At 33.1% G+C, this 22,236-nt stretch overlaps 4 protein-coding genes across 7 annotated transcripts in view; 2 read left to right on the top strand and 2 right to left on the bottom strand.

Annotated features, from left to right (window-relative positions):
• The window catches only part of LOC107028525 (iron-sulfur assembly protein IscA-like 2, mitochondrial), a 5,963-nt gene extending 4,009 nt beyond the window's left edge, over nucleotides 1-1,954 (top strand). The window contains exon 4 of the mRNA XM_015229656.2: nucleotides 1,325-1,954. Coding sequence (XP_015085142.1) covers nucleotides 1,325-1,390 — 66 coding nt within the window. The 3' untranslated portion in view covers nucleotides 1,391-1,954. The remainder of the gene's footprint in view (nucleotides 1-1,324) is intronic.
• A 270-nt stretch (nucleotides 1,955-2,224) lies between these two features.
• On the top strand, nucleotides 2,225-6,732 carry LOC107012014 (peptide chain release factor PrfB2, chloroplastic). Its single transcript, XM_015211723.2, has 7 exons — nucleotides 2,225-2,863; nucleotides 3,603-3,815; nucleotides 4,784-4,885; nucleotides 5,106-5,243; nucleotides 5,587-5,891; nucleotides 5,999-6,152; nucleotides 6,229-6,732. Exons 1-7 carry the CDS (start codon nucleotides 2,465-2,467, stop codon nucleotides 6,355-6,357), a joined length of 1,440 nt encoding a protein of 479 aa, XP_015067209.1. The 5' UTR covers nucleotides 2,225-2,464; the 3' UTR covers nucleotides 6,358-6,732.
• Nucleotides 6,733-7,185: 453 nt separating this feature from the next.
• Nucleotides 7,186-10,521, bottom strand: LOC107007888 (ribosomal RNA small subunit methyltransferase). Of its 3 annotated transcripts, none has more exons than XM_027917547.1 (3): nucleotides 10,094-10,521; nucleotides 7,533-8,316; nucleotides 7,186-7,341 (listed from the first exon to the last, which is right to left on the bottom strand). In XM_027917547.1, the coding sequence occupies exons 1-2, from the start codon at nucleotides 10,415-10,417 to the stop codon at nucleotides 7,576-7,578; spliced, it is 1,065 nt and encodes a 354-aa protein (XP_027773348.1). In that variant the 5' UTR covers nucleotides 10,418-10,521; the 3' UTR covers nucleotides 7,186-7,341; nucleotides 7,533-7,575. The 3 variants fall into 3 exon arrangements, with proteins under 3 accessions (XP_027773348.1, XP_015062216.1, XP_015062210.1); XM_015206730.2 differs by having other exon boundaries at nucleotides 7,193-7,372; nucleotides 7,564-8,316; XM_015206724.2 differs by lacking the exon at nucleotides 7,186-7,341 and having other exon boundaries at nucleotides 7,464-8,316.
• Nucleotides 10,522-12,547: 2,026 nt separating this feature from the next.
• LOC107030080 lies at nucleotides 12,548-15,859 on the bottom strand. Of its 2 annotated transcripts, none has more exons than XM_027912751.1 (6): nucleotides 15,554-15,859; nucleotides 14,760-14,918; nucleotides 14,089-14,265; nucleotides 13,876-13,982; nucleotides 13,497-13,798; nucleotides 12,548-13,296 (listed from the first exon to the last, which is right to left on the bottom strand). In XM_027912751.1, exons 1-6 carry the CDS (start codon nucleotides 15,761-15,763, stop codon nucleotides 12,764-12,766), a joined length of 1,488 nt encoding a protein of 495 aa, XP_027768552.1. In that variant the 5' UTR covers nucleotides 15,764-15,859; the 3' UTR covers nucleotides 12,548-12,763. The 2 variants fall into 2 exon arrangements, with proteins under 2 accessions (XP_027768552.1, XP_015086969.1); XM_015231483.2 differs by having other exon boundaries at nucleotides 14,760-14,993.
• Nucleotides 15,860-22,236: the final 6,377 nt, after the last annotated feature.

The raw sequence follows: 22,236 nt of genomic DNA on the forward strand, positions 1-22,236 counted from the left end.
CCCCCCCACACACACCACATGTTGTATGAAGCATATAGTGTGTAACTGACATAAAATGAAAAATCTATGTACATTGAATTATATGTGAGATAAAGAGCCACTATGTACATTGAATTATATGTGAGATAAAGAGCCACCATTCAGGAGTACCAATGATTGCATATATCCTACTGACGTATGCTTAAAGATTAAGATGTTTCCTCTTCAATTTATTTGTATGGATTGAGGATTTTTCCTTCTATCTCAACAAAATTTTCAAATATCATCTTATTGTAAATTGATTGATTTTTTGGACTGCACAAAGCATGAACAATTTACTAGTAGATGAATAAAATGAAAAACACATGGAAAAAACTAGTGTATTCCTAGGCCACAACTATTTTAGTATCTGGATGCTAGAATAATTTCACTGATGCTTCTTTGGAGGAAAATGGAAGTCCTGATAATTTGCTGAGGGAGGAAACAGAAAGGGGTGGCCACTGGCCTGCAAGCCTGATTTAGAAAAGGCTTATGACCATGTGAATTGGAAATGCTTGTTGATGTTGATGAACCTTGGAAAGAAATGGATGGAGTGGATCTGATTTTGTGCTTCAACTGTGGAATTTTCCAGGTTTGTTAAGTACTCAAAGAGGTCTTAGGCAGAGAATCCTCTCTCACCATACTTATTTTTTCTGGTAATGTAAATCCTCAGCACAATGTTGAGAAAAACTGAAAGGTTGGGGTGGATAAGCTACCTTAAAATAGGCAGGTTAGATCAAGAAGATATGATGCTTAATCACATTCTATATGGCGTATGCAGATGGCTCTCTCCTATTTTGTGAAGCTGACAAATAGCAGATGGTATATTTGAGAGGAGTTCTTTAATGCCATGAGGCTGTTACTGGACTGAGAGTTAACCTAGTAAAGAGCATTATTTAGCATTAATGCTGATGACTGTTGAGAAACTGGCTGATATCATGGGATGCAGGGGTAGAAAAGTTCCCACCATTATTTGGGGCTTCCATTAGGGTTGAAAATTGGGGATAAAAATATTTGGCAAAGGGGTCATTAAAAAGTGTAACAAAAATCCAACTCCTTGGAAAAAACTCTCTCTCTTGGGGGTAGGCCTACTTTGATCAATATTGTCTTAGATGGAATTTCTACTATGTCTCTCTGTTGTATGCCTGCAACATTGGTAGTCAGTTGGATTCCATTAGAAAACAATTCTGGATGCTTTCGGAAAATAAATCATGCTTAACCTGGCACTAGAACTATTTTATTTTCTATTAAGTTACTCTCGGTTTTTCATTTAACCGCTTTGTGCATGTTTACTGTCATTCTGCAGGTTTCTACCAATCCAAGTGCAGTGGGTGGGTGCAGTTGTAAAAGTTCCTTCATGGTGAAACAGTAATTTGACACTTCTGTAGCATTCAGCCCAGAAAATCAGCATTCCTCTAAGCTGGATGTGGTTTACTGCAAGGCTTAACCACTTTATTATGTTAGTCAATCTGATGTATCTATTCATCATATTCTTCTACCGTTGAGGTAGCAAGACCTGCATTATGAGAATTTATACTTGTGAGGTGATAGATTCTTTATTTGTACATGCCATTTTTTTGCCTTGTTGGGGCTAGTTGGAAGTGCAGAGTCTGACTGTTAAATTAGACAGGTGGATAGGCTGTTGTATTGTAGGCAATAATTCCAGTTGAAGATATGGTTAGTTTTGGCTGGAGACTTTGTACAAGAAATTTTGCTCCTAATTATTGGGAATAATGGTCCGAAGGCATGTGGGAGAAGCATATTAGATAGCGTCCGTCCATATCCACTATAGTAGAAAGTTTTGATCAAACAATGGGTTGTTTTATTTTTGCTGTATGATCTTTTGACATCTATGGTCATGTTGAAATTCAAATCGGAATCTTGAAAAAAGAACAATATATACCTGGGAGTTGAAAATTCTGAATTTGGATGTGTACTTCACTTGTATATCTTAAGCTGGTTGGATTTGCAGTTGATTACTCTAATTTCTTAATAAAAAGTGGTAATTGTTGGTCATTATTTCTCAGTTATCTGAAAAACAATTCAAAATTAAAGAGTAACTAAAGTCTAGGTTCATCGCAATGAGAAGTATTATTCTAAATTGTTTCGAGCTTTGTGTGAAAGGGGCTTATAACTCATGATTTATAAATCAAGAGTTATAAAGTTTAGATATTTTTCACTAAGCATCTAAATAAGCCAATGAAGAATTTATAAGAAAAGATCATTGATTAATAAACACTAGCAAAATCTTCCTCTGATCACTTTTAATGCGAAGTTTATAATGTGACATAGTTTGATTAGTTCTGCAATTAGCCAAAAGGAAGTTCGTCTTTCAATTTTTGGACAAAACGACGTCGTAGTTTTCTTCTTCTGAAACCTGAATAGCGTTAAACCCAGGCCTAAACCCTCTGGGTTTGATGGTTCGTCAAATCGGATTCCAGTAAAAATGTCGTTTTTAATATTGGGAAGAAGATCAACGCAGCTCTGTAGAATCCCCACACGCGAACTCTTCTTGTTTTCTTGCTCTTTTTCTTCTCAATCTCCTAATAATTCCATTTCCAATTATAGATCAACAATTTTTTATTCTTGGTACAATTCATCTAATAGAAGAAATAAAGGGTTCTCATCAATTTTCAATGGAAGGGCAAAAAACCCATCAGGGTCTATATGGGGTGTTCGGTTTTTGAGCTCTGAAGCTGCTGTTGAGCCGACTACTGCTGATGGGCTTACTGTTGAGGGAATTATTGCTAAAAATTGGAATATACTTGATGATAGTGAGGATGATTGGAAAAGTCATGCTTCTTCCATTGCTCAGTCCGTTCATCTTATCAAGAAACGCCTCAAGGTATTTTTGTATATATGTAATTGTTGTTTGAAGCAGCTTTATACTAAATTTAGATTGACCACATCACTAAAAAGTTGTGATCTTTTTGCTTATTGATGAAAAAACAGAGGAACTTGTGATATTTATGACAAAGTTCCGATCTTTGTGCTTATCCAGTGAGAAATATAAGTTTGTGATCTTTCTGAAAAAAATGGGATTTTTATGTTTTATATGTTCTGTTTGGAAGACAGGATTCTACATTTTGTGTCTGATAATTGTAGTTTTTTCTTTAGAAAATTCCTCAGTAGGGTGAGTTTTGGGGGATGGTTGGTTGGGTATTGAGGTAGGTCATGGACATGAAGAGACTGAGAACAGACCGATGTGAGCTTCACATAGGGAAGGTTGCAGTAGGTTTACGGCAAGTGTGCAAATAATCAGCCCTTGATGAATCCAATGATTGTTGTATTTGTTGATTGGATATAATAGCTTCAGTACTATGGCCAGGTACCAGATGGATTTAAATGAATGATCAATGTATATAATTATATGAACTAATAGCAACCGAGAACTAACAAAACTAGTCTGACAGGAAACTAGAGTTGTACTTGGGGCATGTTTAAGGGAGTGTTATTTTTGTTTTTTAGATTGAGATAATTATTTTAATGAAGTAATATATGACATGGTTCTTTTGAGAATGTTCTAATTCTATTTAATGAGTTCAGTGTTTTTGTTTGTGGTGTTTCTTTGCTCCCATTTATAGTGGAAAAGGCTAATGTATAGGCTTGAAGTGCTATCAGCTCAGCTCAATAAGGCAGATCTTTGGGATGACCCCGTCCATGCTGGGAAGATCAGCCGTGAACATGGTTCTCTAATGAACAAAGTGGAGGATGTTATGGCCATTGAACAAGAGTTGGTTGAACATATTGACATGATTAAGCTCGCCAGGGAAGAGAATGATCCAGAGTTGGAATCGGTGAGCTTAAATTTGTTTATTGCATGGAATACACTACTCCATGATTCCCGTTTTTACACTATTCCACTTGTTTCAGTTTAATTCAGAATGTTGCTAATCAAACCAGATTCTTCCTCTTAAATTCAGTTTGTTACAGGCATATTATTGGACTTGTATCAGTACTTCTATTTAAATATCACTAGTTTGATCCTAGAGGTTCCGCTTAATTTGTATTTACCTCTTTTCTTTAAGTACGTTATTTGTAAGTTTAACCAACAGTCTAGTTCTTAGTAATGATTACTGTATTACTTGGAGCTAATATGCAAGGCTTTACAGCCCAATTCCTGCTCGGTATGACAAATAAATAAGTTCCTAACTCCATCTTCTGTATGAAACTGACTGCTTGGTTGGACCAAAACTGAAACTGGAAGCAGTTAAAATTTGTTGGTTTTCTTTCCTTCCAGGAATAGGTAAGGAATGACTTATATTACAAAGAAGTTAGATTAAGTTTTATACTTCTTTACCTAACTTTTATACGACTTCTTTTGTTATACTACATGTAATAAATTTGAACATAACTTGCAAATATCAACAGCCCAATACCTGTTTGGTAGAATGAATAAATAAACTACTGAACCGTTAACTCCATCTTCAAACTGATTGCTTGACTTGACGCCTTCACCAGGAATGAACTTGGAAGGAATTGTTTGCTCAATGTTTGTTCAATTACCCTCTTACCTGCAAATGCAATGTATGCATGATTTTTCTTCTTCCTGGTATAGGTGTAGAATGATTTTATAAAGAAGACAAAGTTAGGTTCTATATAACTTGTGTTATATTTTGTGTTATAGAACATTATTTGTTTTACTTTCAAGAAAGTGTATATCTCAGGATACTCCAATTCGTTCCGCCACTTGTGGATCAATTTTATGAGAAATTCTATTGTCGCTTGGCATTTCTTCCTATTTTATTAGACATTTTGAATGCAGGAATCAGTGAAAGCTCTACTCGGAATTAGAAGGAATGTGAAAGAAAAAGAGCTTGAAGCTTTATTATCTGGGGAGCATGATAATTGCTCTTGTTTTATAGAGGTAACTTTCTCTGAAGCTCAGACTGTTTTAAATTGTCAGACATGGTTTTGCTGATAACTTTCGTCTCCCTGGTCTTTGAGTGTTTACTTATTCCTTGTCACATCTTGTTCCAGAAAAACTTAGAAGGACATCTCATAAGAAAAGTCACTCACTTTGTTGATTTCCTCGATCATGTTTTTTTGTAAAATGGATGCTGACAGACTTGTTATGTCCTGTATAGGTTCAAGCTGGAGCTGGCGGTACTGAGAGCATGGACTGGGCTTCAATGGTCATGCAGATGTACAAATTGTGGGCTCAACGTAAAGGATATGGTGTTTCTGTTGTTGATGAAATGCCTGGTGAGATTGCAGGAATCAAGGTCTAGGTTCTTACCATATTTTCTCCTCTCACTTGAAAAATTCTCTAGCTATTAAGTAGTATGGAAAATTGAAATTTGTGAATGGCAAAAACTCTTAGCTATTTAAACAAGCATTACTTTTATAACATGCTGTTGGGAGAACTTGGTTTAGCCTTGAAGCATAACAGAATTGTTAAACATATATATAATCAATATGTGCTTAAAGTATGGGTTGTGAATCTTGTCATTGGTTATATTTGACCTAAAATTAGGAAGTTTTCCCCTTTCTTCTTAATTTTCAATCATGGCACTAGTTAGCTATTGTCTTATTGCTCGGCTGGTTTCTGCTCCCTCGTGTTATCAGCGTGCAACAATCAAAGTTGATGGCGAAAATGCTTTTGGATATGCCAAATCAGAGGTAGGAGTGCATCGTCTGGTACGCATCTCGCCATTCGATAGCGCGAAGAGAAGGCATACTTCCTTTGTTGCAGTTGCTGTAATTCCAATTTTGGGAGATGGATCTACACATGTTCAAATCAATGAATCTGATCTTCGAATTGAGCGTTATCGATCAGGGGGAGCTGGTGGTCAGTCTGTTAATACAACTGAGAGTGCTGTCAGGATAACTCATATTCCCACAGGCATTACTGCCTCTTGTCAGAATGAAAGGTAAGCATCCATTCTGGTGAAAAATATGCGAAAGCTTCTTTCTTTTCAATTGGAAGAAGAAGAGGAAATGGGAACTTTTAGTGATCTAATATTTTTCCAAACAAAAGGTCACAGCATTCAAACAAAGCTTCTGCCATGGCTGTGCTTCAATCGCGCTTGGACCAACTTGAGATGGCACGACAGGCTCAGATGAATGCACAACATACTCAGTCTCTCACTGAGATCAGTTGGGGCAACCAAATACGTACTTATGTGCTCCATGTATGTTTCATACAGTTTAACCTTTCATTTTACCTTCATAGTGAGTCATCATAACTGCTCGGTATCATACTTGCAGCCTTATCGCATGGTCAAAGATCTCCGGACAAATTATGAGGTTTCAGATCCTGACTCTGTGCTTGAAGGGGATCTTGATGACTTCATTTTGAGCTATCTTTCAACATCAATAGACAAGGATGAAGAATGACCTCTTAACCTTAATTTTTGGGTTCCCCTGACTTGTTGAGTATGAAATTGGATAACGTAACTCCAGTCTCAGCTCTCAGCTCCACTTTGTGGCACCGGGAGACTGCTTTACTGGTGCCTTATATTGCAGGAGAAAAAGCTCAAAGAAGTTTTTGTTGGTTACAACTCACAAGGCATCATTCTTGCTATTTCATGGGAATAACATTACTGGTGTGCTATAGTTTCACCATCTGAATCACATCATTTATACGAAGTTGATGAAATAATATTTTTGGATCAAGCTGCTACTCCCTTGCTAGGGAACTGCTTTATTTTTATCCAAGATCTGTAATGACAATGTAATTATCTTTGTCAAAGAGAAGATTAGTACCAGTCAGACTGAGGTAGCATACTTGTTTGCAACTGTGAACCATCCCAATACAAGACATAAAGTTCTAAACAAGCAACATTATACCACTGAAATATTAAGTTCAGCAGAAAAACACTGGTATCAACTCGCAAATAGGCTCTTGGTAACTGTCGATTTCTAATCTGCCTGCAAAGTGCCGCAATCTGTTTGCCCCCTAATATTTGTATAACTATCTTCTGTAACAAGTACAAGATTTGTTTAAAGTATGAGTTTGATCTTTTTCAGTTGGAACTGAGCTAAAAATCAGCCAACTCTTAAGCAAGACTGAAAAAAGATAATAAATAGTTCAAAATATGGATGCTTTGGCAGTGACATAGCTCTCCAACAAAAGCAAGAAGCAGGGAGAGATATGTTAGAAGATGACTTCCGTAGTGCAACAAGTGGCAACTAGATTGACACTTGTTTGAAGAGTCACAGATACCCAAAGTGCAGGCTACTACAAGCATACCATAAGAAAATCTTCTAATCTCATTCAAATCCATCATATTGTGAGAAGCCAAGTGCAAATTATCTACAAATTTCAAGACTTGAATCACTATGGGCAAAACAAAATTGGATCTCCATGAGGAGAAAAACCACAAATATGATGATAAGGTTGTATGGCTAACTGCCCCATGAATCAAGAAAAATGAATTCCAGCCTTGTTAAAGAGAGAAAGTAGATGCANATCCATCATATTGTGAGAAGCCAAGTGCAAATTATCTACAAATTTCAAGACTTGAATCACTATGCGCAAAACAAAATTGGATCTCCATGAGGAGAAAAACCACAAATATGATGATAAGGTTGTATGGCTAACTGCCCCATGAATCAAGAAAAATGAATTCCAGCCTTGTTAAAGAGAGAAAGTAGATGCATGAAATCTGCTTGAGCGAGCTTGGAGGATCTCTTTTCCTCAAAATTTCCTTCCTTCAGCACTGCCAAAACTCTCTCTTTGAATTCTGCTCTTTTCGTATCACCATCATCCATCTCAATGTCATCGTCATCATTTCCATCATCAGCATCCATACTCAAGTCTCCAAATGACTCTCCCAAGGTAGATACATCCAAAGCCATTTCCATATCATTCGAAGGAGCTTTCTCAGAGAACTGTAAAGCTTGCAAAGTTCTATAGTTCTTTTCCAGTATGTTGAGCACGGATTTTTGTCTAAAAATAGAACCTATAGTTTTGTTTTTCCGGTTGAAACAGATCCTGACCAAACCATCCCACTCCTTAAAATTGACAGGAGTAAGTGGTCCCCTAGGTTCAATTCTAACTACAGAAGAATCAACCTTTGGTGGTGGCCTGAAATTATTCTTTCCCACCTTCAATAAGTGTGATACTCGGGCCAACAGCTGTGTGTTCACAGAAAGGCGGCAATAAAGAGTGTCACCAGGTTGAGCAACAAGTCTCATAGCAAATTCTCTCTGGAACATTATTACTGCAGCTCTGAATAAAGGCCTATGAGCCAATAATTTGAAGGTGAGAGGAGATGATATTTGATATGGGATGTTAGCTACACAAATATCGAAGTAAGGGAGATCACACTTAAGAACATCCCCTTGTATAACCTGCAGCACAGAAGATCAGAAGATCAGAACAGTTCTGCATCTCATCATAAATAGATAATGATGGGACGTGCATTTAATTCAAAGCAAGGNCGAAGTAAGGGAGATCACACTTAAGAACATCCCCTTGTATAACCTGCAGCACAGAAGATCAGAACAGTTCTGCATCTCATCATAAATAGATAATGATGGGACGTGCATTTAATTCAAAGCAAGGATAATATCTAGTCATAAAACCAAAAGGAACATCAATGGAGAGTGATGCCGTATGAATTGTCTATTATGTAAGTGAATTCTTATTTTCATATTGCGACCATGATTGTAAGTAATGTAGTTGTCAACCATGCATGACAGCTTCAATAAAGTAAGCGACTACTCACTGATCTGAGAATGCAAGCCTATGCCCTATAGAAGGAAGCAATTGCCAGAGCCCAGATTAATCATAATTTTTTTGGTCAAGTAATAAAGAAATACATAGCAAAATAGGAAATTATGGATGTGAGTCTAAACCAGGCCCACAAATCATTGGAAATCAGAGGGAGCAGACATGTCAACTCGATTCAATTTCGGTGCACATAATTATGATAAAGCAAATTCCTCTACAGAGGATAATTGCTCTATAAGTGTTCAGAGGTGAGGAATTTGCTATATCATAATTATGCCAATTTCAGACTGCAAAGATACACTTTGTATCCACAAAACCATCGCAAAATCTCATCCTAGGAATCCACAGTCGGGGAAGTATATAATCTTCTAGTTTGAAAATTCAGTTAAATAGAACTGCTGTCTCTTTGGAAACTGACTGAAACCGATCCAGATCTGGTTGCATAAGGGAACCATGTCAAGCTCAAGTCAGTCAGGTTGTCGATTGTTTGTTCCACTCCAAAGAGAAGCTTGTGACTAAAGGGTGCAATAATCACAAAAAGTTATTTGGTCCATATGCCATAACAACCTTATGGGTGATGTCGAACTTAGATAAGTAACCGTTTCTTTAACTTGAAGAACTGTGGAGTGAGTTCATTAAGAAAAGACATCACTCTATATAAGGCCATTTTTCCATACTTAAAGCAGCCATAATTAATAAGAATCACTGAACCACCAACTCATAACCAACACTTCACCCTCAGTTCCTCAGTTAAACTAATTCCTCATTCATCCAACTATTACCAGGAATGGGCTTAACCTTCTATCTAATAAAACCGTCTCACTTCAGTTCAAAACACAGGCTGAATTAGTCAGTTTCCTGAAATGCCACTACTAAGTGTGAGAATGGGAAGATACATGTTATGGGTCACTGATATAGTGTCACTCTTACATGAACAGATCCAAATGAGAGAGCTTGTAGTTAGTTTCTTTCTTAATAAAAGAAAAAATTACCAAATGCTAACACATGAAAATGCTTCCCCACCAAAAACAGCATAAAACCACTGATTATTTAACACACAACATTTGAATCAAAATTTTATCTAAACAAGTTGCTTCCAAACCACAATATTACTTCAATCCTGATAACATATTACCAACCAATCAAACATCACTAAACCAATTCGCATTTATAACAAACAACAACCAACACATTCTGTTTCAGTTAAACCTCTACTATTCCAATGCTTAATATGCGCAAATCTCATAATTAACTAGAATGAATGCTAATAAACTAAAATGAATGCAGACAAACAAAGGACATCAAAAAATAGGCTATTTTTTTCTATTCAAAGCTACATTAAGTTCACATTAGATTAATTTATCTTACAAAAACAAATCAAATAAAATAAGATACCTTCAGTCGATTGGATAAAGGAGTTCCCTGAAACCTTCGTTGCAACTCGAGAACCATACGAGGATCAAGTTCAACAGCAATAACAGACTTTCCGGCTTCTAGAAGCTTCTTTGTAAGATTACCGGTACCAGGACCAATTTCGAGGATAACATCGGTAGATTTAATTCCGGATTTTTGGACAATAGAATCAACCAGTAGAGGATTTTTCAGAATGTGCTGACCCTTCGACTTGTGGAACGATATCCCTCCCTGGAAGTGAGGATTTGAGGCAGCGGATGATGAGCCTCGCTGAGGCTTATCTTTCTTCATCTTCCCTCCCGCCATGATGAAACTTTTCGACGCTCCCGGGCGAGACTCCGGTAAAGAAATTCCCGTCAAGAGGTGAGAGTAACTGTCTTAAACCTTTAGGAACTAAAATTGCCGCGAACGCAGAGCTAGGGTTTTTAGAGTAATGACTTAGCTTAATTGGGCTAATAGATATCTGTTTGGGCCTCAATGGTTCGTTTTGTATTGGGCTAAGGCCCAAAAGTTACTTGGGTTACTGCCTTTGTGTGAGAAAAAAAGGAACTCTAAAAAATGGGAAAATTGTATATAATAGCAAACTAATAACCTAAAATAAATGGAATAGCTAGGGTTTGATTTAATTGTGCTCCATAGAAAACGTTAGCTAAAATTTGCCAGCGTCTCTCTCCCAGAAATCTCGCTCGCCACTCTCCATTCTCGCTCGCCTCTCTCGCTTTATACACAGAAGTGTATAATTCTGTTTCTGTTTTGTATAAAGCGAGAGAAAATTGTATATACACATGCAAAAATATATATCTTCGTGGTATACACTTAATTATACAATTTACAAACATTTTACTTCAAATATTGCAGAGAAAAAGGTCAACGAATTATACAATTGCGAATTATACAATTGCAGTGAAATATACAGTTTTATGTTTGCTATGGAGCGCAATTATACAAAGTTTGCTATAGCATACAAATATAAATTTTTTGTTTACTATATGTGAAAGTTGCCCATTTTTATTTTATTTTTTCAATTATAACAAATAAATAAGTAATGGACATTCATGGAAATCTTGGATAACATTTTTCTTTTTATCCAATTTGAGAGTTTTGTGTTTCTCAACAGTTACCTTTTTTTGTGTATTACAATATACTATTTTTCTTTTATGTTGTCCAATATCTCTAAATCAAATTTTATATATTTTTTAAATACCATTGTTTTATAATGAAGGTTCCACCGATATCTCAACTTGGATTATAATAAAAAAAAAAAGAAATTATCTGTATTCAGTGTTTTATATCAAACGAATATATTCATGACACTTATCTTTACTAAGATAGTTATCATATCTTAAACTTATCACTTAATCGTGATAATTAATTTGATTAGTGTTAATATCTTTTGCTAATAAATTTTCATCCCCATTATATATTTACATTGTATACCACTATACCTACAAAAATTTTTAAATTTTGACATGCAATCGTTAGTCTTTTTTTTTTTTTTATGTTTTGTATTTTTTTGTTTGTTTGAAGTTTGGGATGAGATGAAGAATACCGCCATGAAAATTGTGGAGCAAAACAGGTTTGGCGCTGAGTTTTCTAATGATTTTCGTCGATAATTTGAGTAAGTTTTCTGCTTAGTTGTTACTGCTATCGTTTTGATTCTGAAATTCAGAAAGTTGCAACTTTGGCAAAAAATTTTGTTTGGTTGGGAACAAGTTATTTCAAGATTAGTTACATCATGGCTATCCTGGGATAACTTATCCCACCAAGTATATGGGAGAACTTATCTCATCACTATGATATAAATGATGGGATAAGTTATCTCAAACATTGCAACTAAACAAGATACAAAAATTTTATCGCATCGATCTATTTATTTTTGTCTCTCACGCCAAATAAATTGCGCTTAGTTTTTACTTAAGCCAAAACTTTACGTTTATCCCTCTTTTCAACCTTCCCTTCGTTTTTTTCCATCTTTTAAACTCAAATTCAATTGCAACCTGAAATCGTGCAACTTACCTAAGAATCAAGCCATATTCATTACTTAAAAGACGCACCTAAAGGTGAAAATAAGAGAAAGAACTCTATGATAAATTGATGCATGGACAAGACTCAGAAAAATACACCACTGCAATTAAGCTGATGCATCAACATGTACTGTTTTATTCTTTTTTCTTTTTTTTTTTGTATTTTCCCTCTGAAGTCTCAATGATTTGCAAACTTTTATACTTTTTTCTTCTTCTTAAAGCTTATTTAGTTCTATTGTAATATTATGAAAGAAAATAATAAACAGATTATAATTGTAAAATAAGACTAGAGATTAATTACAATCAGCCTTTTGTACTATTATCTTATGTTTGAATGATCATCCATTACGTAAAATGAGAGTTCAGTTCATTTACTAGTTGAGTGAATAGTAGATCAAACATCTCTATGAAGTTAGATAAAACGTTGTTTACATTTAATCTAAAGCATTTGCATCGATTGCATCGATTAAAACATACATAAGCTAATTTGCATCGATCAACACATACATTAGGCTAAAAGAAAGATAAGGTAGAAAGTTCTCTACTTACTGGCAGGGAAATAAAAAGGTACTTGCAACAAGAAATAACATTAAACAAGATCTTATGTCATTATTAGCTAATTGAACCCCTAGTTTATTGTTTTCCGTCCTGATTGCGCTTCTTGGTTCCCATCTTGAGTTGGATATCCTCCTCTAGCAGTAGCATAATTGGCAGAAAATTGATCATTTGTTTGTTGAGGAAACATCCAATTAGTATTTGGCTGCATATACGCCATTTCATAGTTTGGTGCAGCATAATTGTTGTTCGGCATCTGACCATAACTGGGGTTTAGGCCATGTACAACACCTGTAGCAGCAACAGGGCTTCTATTTTCATGCTGCTCCGCCAATGAGTAGGGAAATGCTGGTTCGTTGTAGGATGTCACTTGATTTTCCTCCAGCAAATAGTTCTTTATATTGTTTACCACTGTGTGATTCACTTGACCATTTCCTATCGACTCATTTTCCAGATACATTGCTTGATCGTCCTGGGCTGTAGTATACCAATCAACTTGTTCTGGTGTTGAACCCCCGGGCAACATTCCAATAGTTTGATTTCCCATTGCAACATTCACCATGTTGTTTGATGCTTGGCCACCCCAAAGCCCATTCATACTCTCACCTGTGTCAAATGAACAAGTTGAGTCACATTCAAACCAAAATGAAAAGGTTAATATCACACTGTGTCAAATGAACAAGTTGAGTCACATTCAAACCAAAATATAAAGGTTAATATCACACTGTGTCAAATGAACAAGTTGAGTCACATTCAAACCAAAATAAAAAGATTAATATCACAATGTAGACAGTTATGATTCATACCTGCTACGGGATAACTTGAACTGAATTGTCGAAGAGGTTCACGAACATTAGGGAGTAATGCGGAAGACGAAGAAGAAGGCAACAAATGTAAAGGATAATGCATATTGAGAAAAATTTGTGATCCATAGTCATTGCCAATTGAGAAATCAGAAACCTGATCATTATAATCTGGTTGTTCAAAAAAAGGACATAATTGGCTAGGGAAAGGTTTTTTGCTTAGTTCATTCAGCCTTGCATCACAACGTAGCAGCTTCTCATAGTGCTTGTCAAGTACTCCTGGAGCAAATCTAACACAATGCCTCCTAAAAAAAACACATAAGTTAACAAAAATTTGAATTTGTATAATAGAGAATCATGATTAACTTTATTTAGTTTTCACCTGTGAATAGGAGCTTGACCTCCAGTAAAATCAGAAGTCTGATGCCACAATGTGTGCTTTCGAGGTTGAGGATTTGATTCGCGATGAAACGTAGGTGGTTCATTCAACTGTATCAATGATGAATTTTTTTTTTATATATATATATATATATATATCGTAAATTGTTCAAAATCTAAAATTACGATATATAAACAAAAACTAAATAAGAAATACCTCAATCTCAAGAACTCCTGGTTGTTCGCCTTGTGGCATGATGGCTCTAATAGCGATGATATCTGACCATTGAATTTCAATTTTGCTCTTAAGAGGCCCATCTAGAAGTTCCCAAACTAATTTTCGCTTCGCGTAATAGCATTTCGCTATCAGATCACCTTCATGCTTCGAAACTCTCTGACAAATGTTACGGTAAGTTATGTGAAGGTAAATTTTTTGTTAAAATACTTTTTAACATAATGATATATTTTATATCTTTAAATTAAAATATAAATCAATCTTTTTTATAACTATATGTAACGAATGTATTATAAACACATGGCTAATAACTTATTAATTTTATACTTTTTAAAATGACTAAAAGTGAATTTAGGAGGAAGAATTAGTGGCCAGTTATGAACTATTTTATGTAAATCATATAAATATTTTGTTATATTTACAGATTTGAATGAAAAATAATTTTAAATATTTCTAATTCTCAAATTAATTTTACTAGATTTATCAAAAAATATAATTCTATTTCATTTATCTAATCATCAATTAGTAAAAAGTTTTGCATAGTAATTATATTTATATAAACAAAACATTAAAAAGAAAAGATGAAATGGAAAGATTAAAAACAAATAAATTATAACAAAACTACAAAAATGAATCTGAAAATAATTATTTACCTCCCAACCACCAACGGTCAATTTGATAGCAGGAAAATTTGAAGCCTTTAATTTTTCAGAAACGATAGCAAAATCTTCCATGTTTGTCTTATTGCGGAAAGAATTTGATGGTCTTCCTACCCGGCGTGTAGAGCCGTTGCTGTTCTTCCTCATTTTCACCTGTGAAAGTTCTGATTCTAATAAGTTCACGAAAGATGGTGTCTTGCTTAGTGTTAGACCAATAAGTTCTGTATCCTGAAAAAATGTTTGTTAATTATTGTGTTTAGTAATAAATAAAATAATAAAATATTTATTTATTTTTATGAATAAAATGAATAGGTTAAAAAATGAAAAAATACATTTTAAGAAATAGGACAAATGATATATAAACTTTATCAAAACCGTAAAGACTGATAGTTATGATTTTTGGTATAAACAAAAAATGTATGTATTTTGATTTTTGGTATTTAAAAAAATGTATGTATGTATGAGATCATTTCATGATAATGGATTTACAGAAATTAAAATCTAACACAAAATGATTTCCGGATCTCTTCCAAAAACATAAAAAAAAAAAATTAAAAAATTATTCTTGAAGATTAAGTAGAATTTTTTTTTTAATGTATAGATGAGTGTTATGGAGGGGCCATGATGTGCCGACCTTAAATGTGCTGAAAGAAGATTATAAAAATATTTTTAAAAACCACATGCAGAAAAGAAAAAAAAAGAAAAAGCAACCATGCATATTGGTTATTGATACTAAAATTTAGAAACTTTACAACTAAGCAAACCATGAAAAATGGATAACAACGAACCTGAGAGTTGGATTCTGGCGATGTTCGAAACATTTTTGAGAGACCGTCTTCATCAGATTCTGAACTCATTCTCCGGAATTTTAGGCGGCCGTTCACATCATCATTCATAGATTCAGAGCTTTGATGAGATTCAGAGCTTTGATGATCAACACCATATAAGCGTTGATGATCAAGACCATATAGGCCTTCATGATCATCTCTTATAACCATGATGATATCAAGACCAAATTACAAAAAAAAAATTATGATTGTAAGATTTTGTTGAAGAGAGAAAATTTAGTTGAAAGGGGAGAAATAAATAGAAGAAGAGAGTGAAAAAGGATGAGTTATGTGTATAGAGAAGAAGACTATTATATAGGGGTTGTGGATATAAAGGACTCTTGTCTCACTAATAAGTGAAATTTTTAACTTGGGTAGGACATTTTTTTTTCTATTGGCGGTAATATAAAATAGTCAAATTTTCATTTTTTTTTAAAAAAAAACCGTGGTGAATCTGCTACTTTTTACCACTCTCTTCCATTTCTATTTATTTATTTTGTTTTGTTTTGTTTTGTTTTCTTAGATTAGTCAAGTTTTTGGAGGCTTATTTTAAAAAAAAGTATTTTCTTATTTAAAAAATGATAACAAAGAAAATAAGTGATATGGTAGCTTTTTTTTTTCAGAAGCTAGAGAAAAAAATACACTTTTAAAAAGTGTGATTAAATTCTAATTGCTATTTAAAAGTGGTTTAAAAATATATTGAGCAAATACATGCGATATCTTATTAGAATACATTTAAAAAAAATGTTAATTTTAAAATATTGGTAAAACATTTATGACAAATAAGATTAAAAAAAATGACTATTTTCCACAATAATTTTATATGTGAAGTCTAAAAGAACAATGTGAACGCAAAGTCTTATTTTGTGGAAGTAAAAAATCATTTTTGAATAAAAAATTATTTATCAACTTATATTAATAAATCACGAAATAAATAATAAAATAGATTATAAAATAAATAATTTATGCATGTTAGAGTTGTATAGTTAATCTCCACTTGTTACAGAGTGTGGGTGGCTCGTGGCTATAATAAAACAGTGAAAGAGTACTATTATTTTTCACCAACTTATTCCTCGGGAGTAAGCACAAATTGTCCTCTTGCTACATTTTCAACAAAAATTTGTAGGATTAGTTCCTAATTCAGTAAAAATCAAAGTGAACCAGAGCTGTTTAACTTTTTCTATCTTCTTTGTTGTTTTTTTTTTTGTGAAGTGTTGGTTTATAATGGATTTATTTATTCTTATGAACCGAATTTGACTGAACATAATAATTTAATGGTTATAATTATGATATATCACATATTTGAATATCAATTACATTATAGTAAAATTTTCAGATTATGAGTCTGTTTGGTACGAAGGAAAACATTTTCTCGAAAATGTTTTTCAATTTTCTCATGTTTGGTTGGGGCAAGAGTTTTGGAAAATGTTTTCCAAATCAACTCATTTTCCTTAAAATTAAGGAAAATTACTTCCCTTAAAAAATTAAGGAAAACATTTTCCAAAGCTCTCCNTCCTGCTGCTTCCGTCACAAAGTTCAGAGACCCAATTTCCTTGAAGAGTCTGTGACGGTCCGTCGTGCCCACGACGGTCCGTCCTGCCATGTCGTCACGAAGTTCAGAGAGTCGATTTCAGTACCCAAATTTCAGAATTCTAAGTGTTTTGGAACGAGACCCCCTCGACGGCCCGTCATGCCCATGACGGTCCGTCGTGGGTTCCGTCGACTCAGACAGTTCTTCCAGAAATAAAATCTGCTGCTTAAAACGACTAAACAGGTCGTTACACCCTATCAGCCCCACCAACCCCCCAAAAAAATTAATTTTGCTTTTTAAAAATACTATCAACTTCAAATTTTTATTTTTTCACTCCTACCCCCTCCTCCTGCCTCCTCTCACTACCCCCACCCCCATCACCCCACCCCAAAAAAAATTGTTTTTAAAAAATATTTTCAATTTCATAAATTATTTTCTACTCTAGTAAAAATAAAAGATGTTCCTCAAAAATATTTTTTATTTATAAATCAAACACTAAAAATATTTTTTACTCACCAATTAAACATGAGAAAATAAGTCCAAAATCTACTTGTTTTCCAGGAAAACATTTTCTAAGAAAACATATTCCATGGAAAACATTTTCCTTCATACCAAACACACCCTATATCAATAAGGGTTACAGTAGAGTGGTAAGTAGTCCTTCATTCTTAATTAGAAATCTCGGATATGAATAGCCTTGGATACAAAGTCACCTTTGTTAGATTCGAGTAAACCTGAATATGGAATCACCCTTTGTTATATAAAGAGCGTTTTACCTCAGTATAAAATTTTTCGATCAATACAAATCTAAATTTTACAATATAATATCAGCATCGAATGAAAAACTAAAAATAAAAATTCAGACTGTTGTTACATGCATGAGATATATTCTCAATTACCTTATATGCATAGTACATTTGTTTATTAAGAGGATATTTATAGAACTGTTACTTTTTGAATCCTAAATTGACTTTTAATTTATATTGGTGAAAAATAAGTAAAAAAAATTTTGTAGAACAAAAAATGTTATATCCAAATATTTTGATTTTTATCCTGATTAAATGAATAAACACACATCAATGACCTACTACTTATATTTTAGTGTGGCAATATACATGTTTTCATATACTCCATGATTACCTGATGGCATGCTATGCCGTGTTTTTCTCTATATTTTCAAGTAAGGGATAAGTTGCATACGCCAATTATATTAGTGTTTTGATCTAACACACTAATCCCTACAAGTGTCCAGTCAGCCTACGTCTTACCTAAACCAATTATCATATTGATCGCTAGGCCTCATTGCTAATAAGCTCGACTTTACATTTGACATTTACTTATAATGGTGAAAAACGATAAATTTTACATATTTGCAAAGAATAAACATTCTAAAATTTTGCTCTAACTAAACGAATAAACGCACATTAATTAATGACATACTTATAAGGAAGAAGTCGACAAACTTTTTTTTGCAATTTACACTTGCTACATATATCAATCATCATATTGGCCTCTAAGCCAAATTATTTAAAAGGTCCGACTCCAAATTCGATGTTGACTTATAATGGTGAAAAACGACAAATTTCACTTTTTGGAAAATTAAACATGTTATTTGAGAACAAACATTCTAAAATTCTACTCTAACTAAACAAATAAACACACTAATGACGTTCTTATAAGGGAGAAGTCAACAAAAAGTTACTCATTTTAGAAATTAAACGCGCTACATACATCACTCATCATATTGGTCGCTGGTCTCATTGCTGAAAAAATGTCCAACTCCAAAATAGACGTTGACTTATAATGTAGAAACGACAAATTTTACTTTTTAGAGTAAACAAATTATCAAAGAACAAACATTCTAAAATTTTACTCTAACTAAACGATAAACACATAGTAATGACGTACTTATAAGGGACAAGTCGACAAAATTTACTTTTTTGAAAATTAAATACGCTACATATATCAATCATCATATTGGTTTCTAGGCCTAATTGCTGAGAAGGCCAGACCTTAAATTTGACGTTGACTTATAATGGTGAAAAATGACAAATTTTACGTTTTGAAAAATTAAACACTTTGTCAAAAAACAAACATTCCAACATTTTGCTAACTAAATGCACATTAATGATGTACTTGTTAGGGAGAAGTCGACAAAGTCGCAAATGAATCATCATATTAGTCGCTAGACCTCAATGCTGAAAAGGCCCGACTCCAAATTTGACGTTGATTTATAATGGTGAAAAACGATAATTTTACTTTTTGGGGAATTAAACACGTTATCAAGAACAAACATTCTAAAATTATGCTTTAACTAAAGAATAAACGCACATTAATGGTGTAGTAATAATGGAGAAGTCGACAAAATTTACTCTTTTTGGAAAATTAAACGCGCTACATATCATCATATTTGTCGTTAGGCCTCTTTGCTCAAAAGGCTCAACTCCAAATTTGGCATTGACTTATAATGTTGAAAAACGATAAAATTTTACTTAGAATGAGTAAACGTGTTATAACTTAATTACTGATTCATTTTATAACAAAAGAATATTAGTTACACACAATCAACTATTTTTTTGGCTGATTTTGACAACTTCTATAAATGAGCAACAATAACAACATACTCGTTGTAGTCCCACAAAATAGAATTTGAGGAGGATAAAGTGTATGGAGACCTTATCATTGCTTTACAGTTAGAGAAACTGTTTTCAATAAACCTCGCGTATGGAAAAAATAGTCCAACATAATATAGAGAAAGAAATAACGAAATAAAGAAATACATAACAAAATATTATAAACAGACTGAAAAAATCATTTTAAACAGTAGTCGTATTAACAAGATACAATGATAATCAAAGTGTAAATAATCAATCTCAAAGAACAAGAAAGTATAAAAGTAATACCACCAATAAGTAATCAGACAATACTCAACTATTTAAGTAATCTCATATCTTAATTTGTGTACTCTATAAACTCGTTGTTAGGTTTAGCAAAATGTGAATGAGAAAAGAGAAGGGAAAAATGGAAAAAGTGAAGGAATCAATTTGGAGAGAAAATGAAAAGTTATTTGTAAAGTGCAAATGAAAAGTCATTTATTTCATATCGGTAAAAGAAAGAAAATTGTTGTCCTTATATCAGGAAAGACTTCCTATACTTATTTAAGGATTAAGAAGAAGATGCTTCCTCGTGCTATCGTCGCTCGCTCGGCTTCGGATTTGGATTTGACAAATGATTGATTGATAAAAATTTTTGGACAAAATTTATTTAATCAATTTTGTTGATCGAATAAATCTTGTTAATCAATTTCTTTTCTCTTATAAATTAATTCAGAATGTTAGTTAAATAACATAATTAATTTTGGCCCAACGGAATGTATTTGAAATTCACGTGCACGGTAATAACGATCTGATTTCCGAAAAGTTATTATTTTTTTCAGCAGACACATCTTTTCGAGAAGTTGTTATTTTTCCCAAAAGACACAACCTTCTGGAAAAAACGGGTCTGAACATATGTGTCTGAACAGACATGTTTCTTGCTTAAAATGGCTATAAAAAAGAAGTCATTTTCGTTTTCAAACACTGAAAATTTTCTTCTCTGCATACATTTTCTCTCATAAAATAAAATTGTCGATTGACTGAGTCTGTGTGTGGCTTGTTACTGTTCTTACGTTCGTTGAATTTATTGAAGTTTGAGGTACCGCTACTTCTTTAACCGGTTAATCCGTTTTATTTTGGGAGACATTAATCTGTAACCTCGAATACAATGAGGGGATTAAATTTCTTAAGGAGACACAGTAATTTCTGTGGACTCGGATTAAAAATTTTTTTCTGTCTATTTCATCTTCTTTCTGTTTCTGTATTTTTGACTAACCTTAATACAGGTTATAACACTCGTATCTAAGATTATGTCGTTGATATTATGTGCATATAAATAACTAATCAACAATAATAAAGTGGTCTAAAAACGACTAATTAATTAATTGAAATACTAAAAATACCCTTGATTTTGAAATAGATATTTTGAGGAAGAGGTGGTATTAAGATTTGTTTTTAATATTTAAGATGTACCGTGCATATCTTTTTTTAGTTGATTACAAAACTGTTATATCAGGTTTTGCATTAACAGATCACAAAAAACTAAAACACTGGTCTTGTAATTTTTTTAAATCATGCTTCTAATTTTGTTTAACTATTAGTGTATTTTTTATAAAAAACTGTGTTAGTATAATAATGTTTTACAATATTATTATTTTTAAAATTAAAATCTTCGAAACTTATACCTCATGCCTCGAAGCTTACGTCTTACTCCGTACTAAGTGATACTTTCTGCCTCATACCCGGCCTTTAAAACATTGTTTTTCATAAAAAAAAATTTAAAATTCTTTCAAACTTCGTAAAATAGTATAAAATGCTACTGTCGAAATTTATTACTCTGAGTTAACAAACACATAACAATCAATCAATAACATATTGTTACACGCTGTATAGTCAATAGTTACGTTGAGATGGGAGGTCCGATTAATTTTTTCTTAATACTTTTATTGGCATATTTATTTTAATAATTGTTAAATTCAAAACGATAGTTATTTTAAGAATACAAGTACGTCTATTATAATTATTTTTTTTAAAAAATTACACATCACCACCAATTTGATAGTGGAAGGAAGGATCAAGTGAACTTTATTACTGTCACGTCGTTTTAATTGCTAATTTCCTAAATCTAGAAAAGTAAACTATAATCCAGAAGAATCCAAGTTTAACTTTATGACCAAACTACAAATGACAAAAATAAAATTTGACATTTATAATTTTTTTTTACCCAGAAAATAAAAAGTAAAATAGTAATAATGAGATGATGGGTTAAAATGATTAATGATTTTGAGTCCTTTTCACACATGGAGTTGAAAAAAAGTTTTCTGAGCTGACTATATTTAATTATTTATTGCTTTCATAGTCCTTGTAAAACTTTGAGATAAATAATTTCATGATTATTTGGATTTTAAATCTACTACTCATTATTAGGTAAATCCATCTACTTTTTATGATCTTAAAGAAAGTGTATAAAATGCATTAAAATAAATTAAATTTGTGATTTTAAATATATTATCTAAAAA

This window comes from Solanum pennellii, chromosome 1 (assembly GCF_001406875.1).
Source record: "Solanum pennellii chromosome 1, SPENNV200".
NCBI lineage: Eukaryota > Viridiplantae > Streptophyta > Magnoliopsida > Solanales > Solanaceae > Solanum > Solanum pennellii.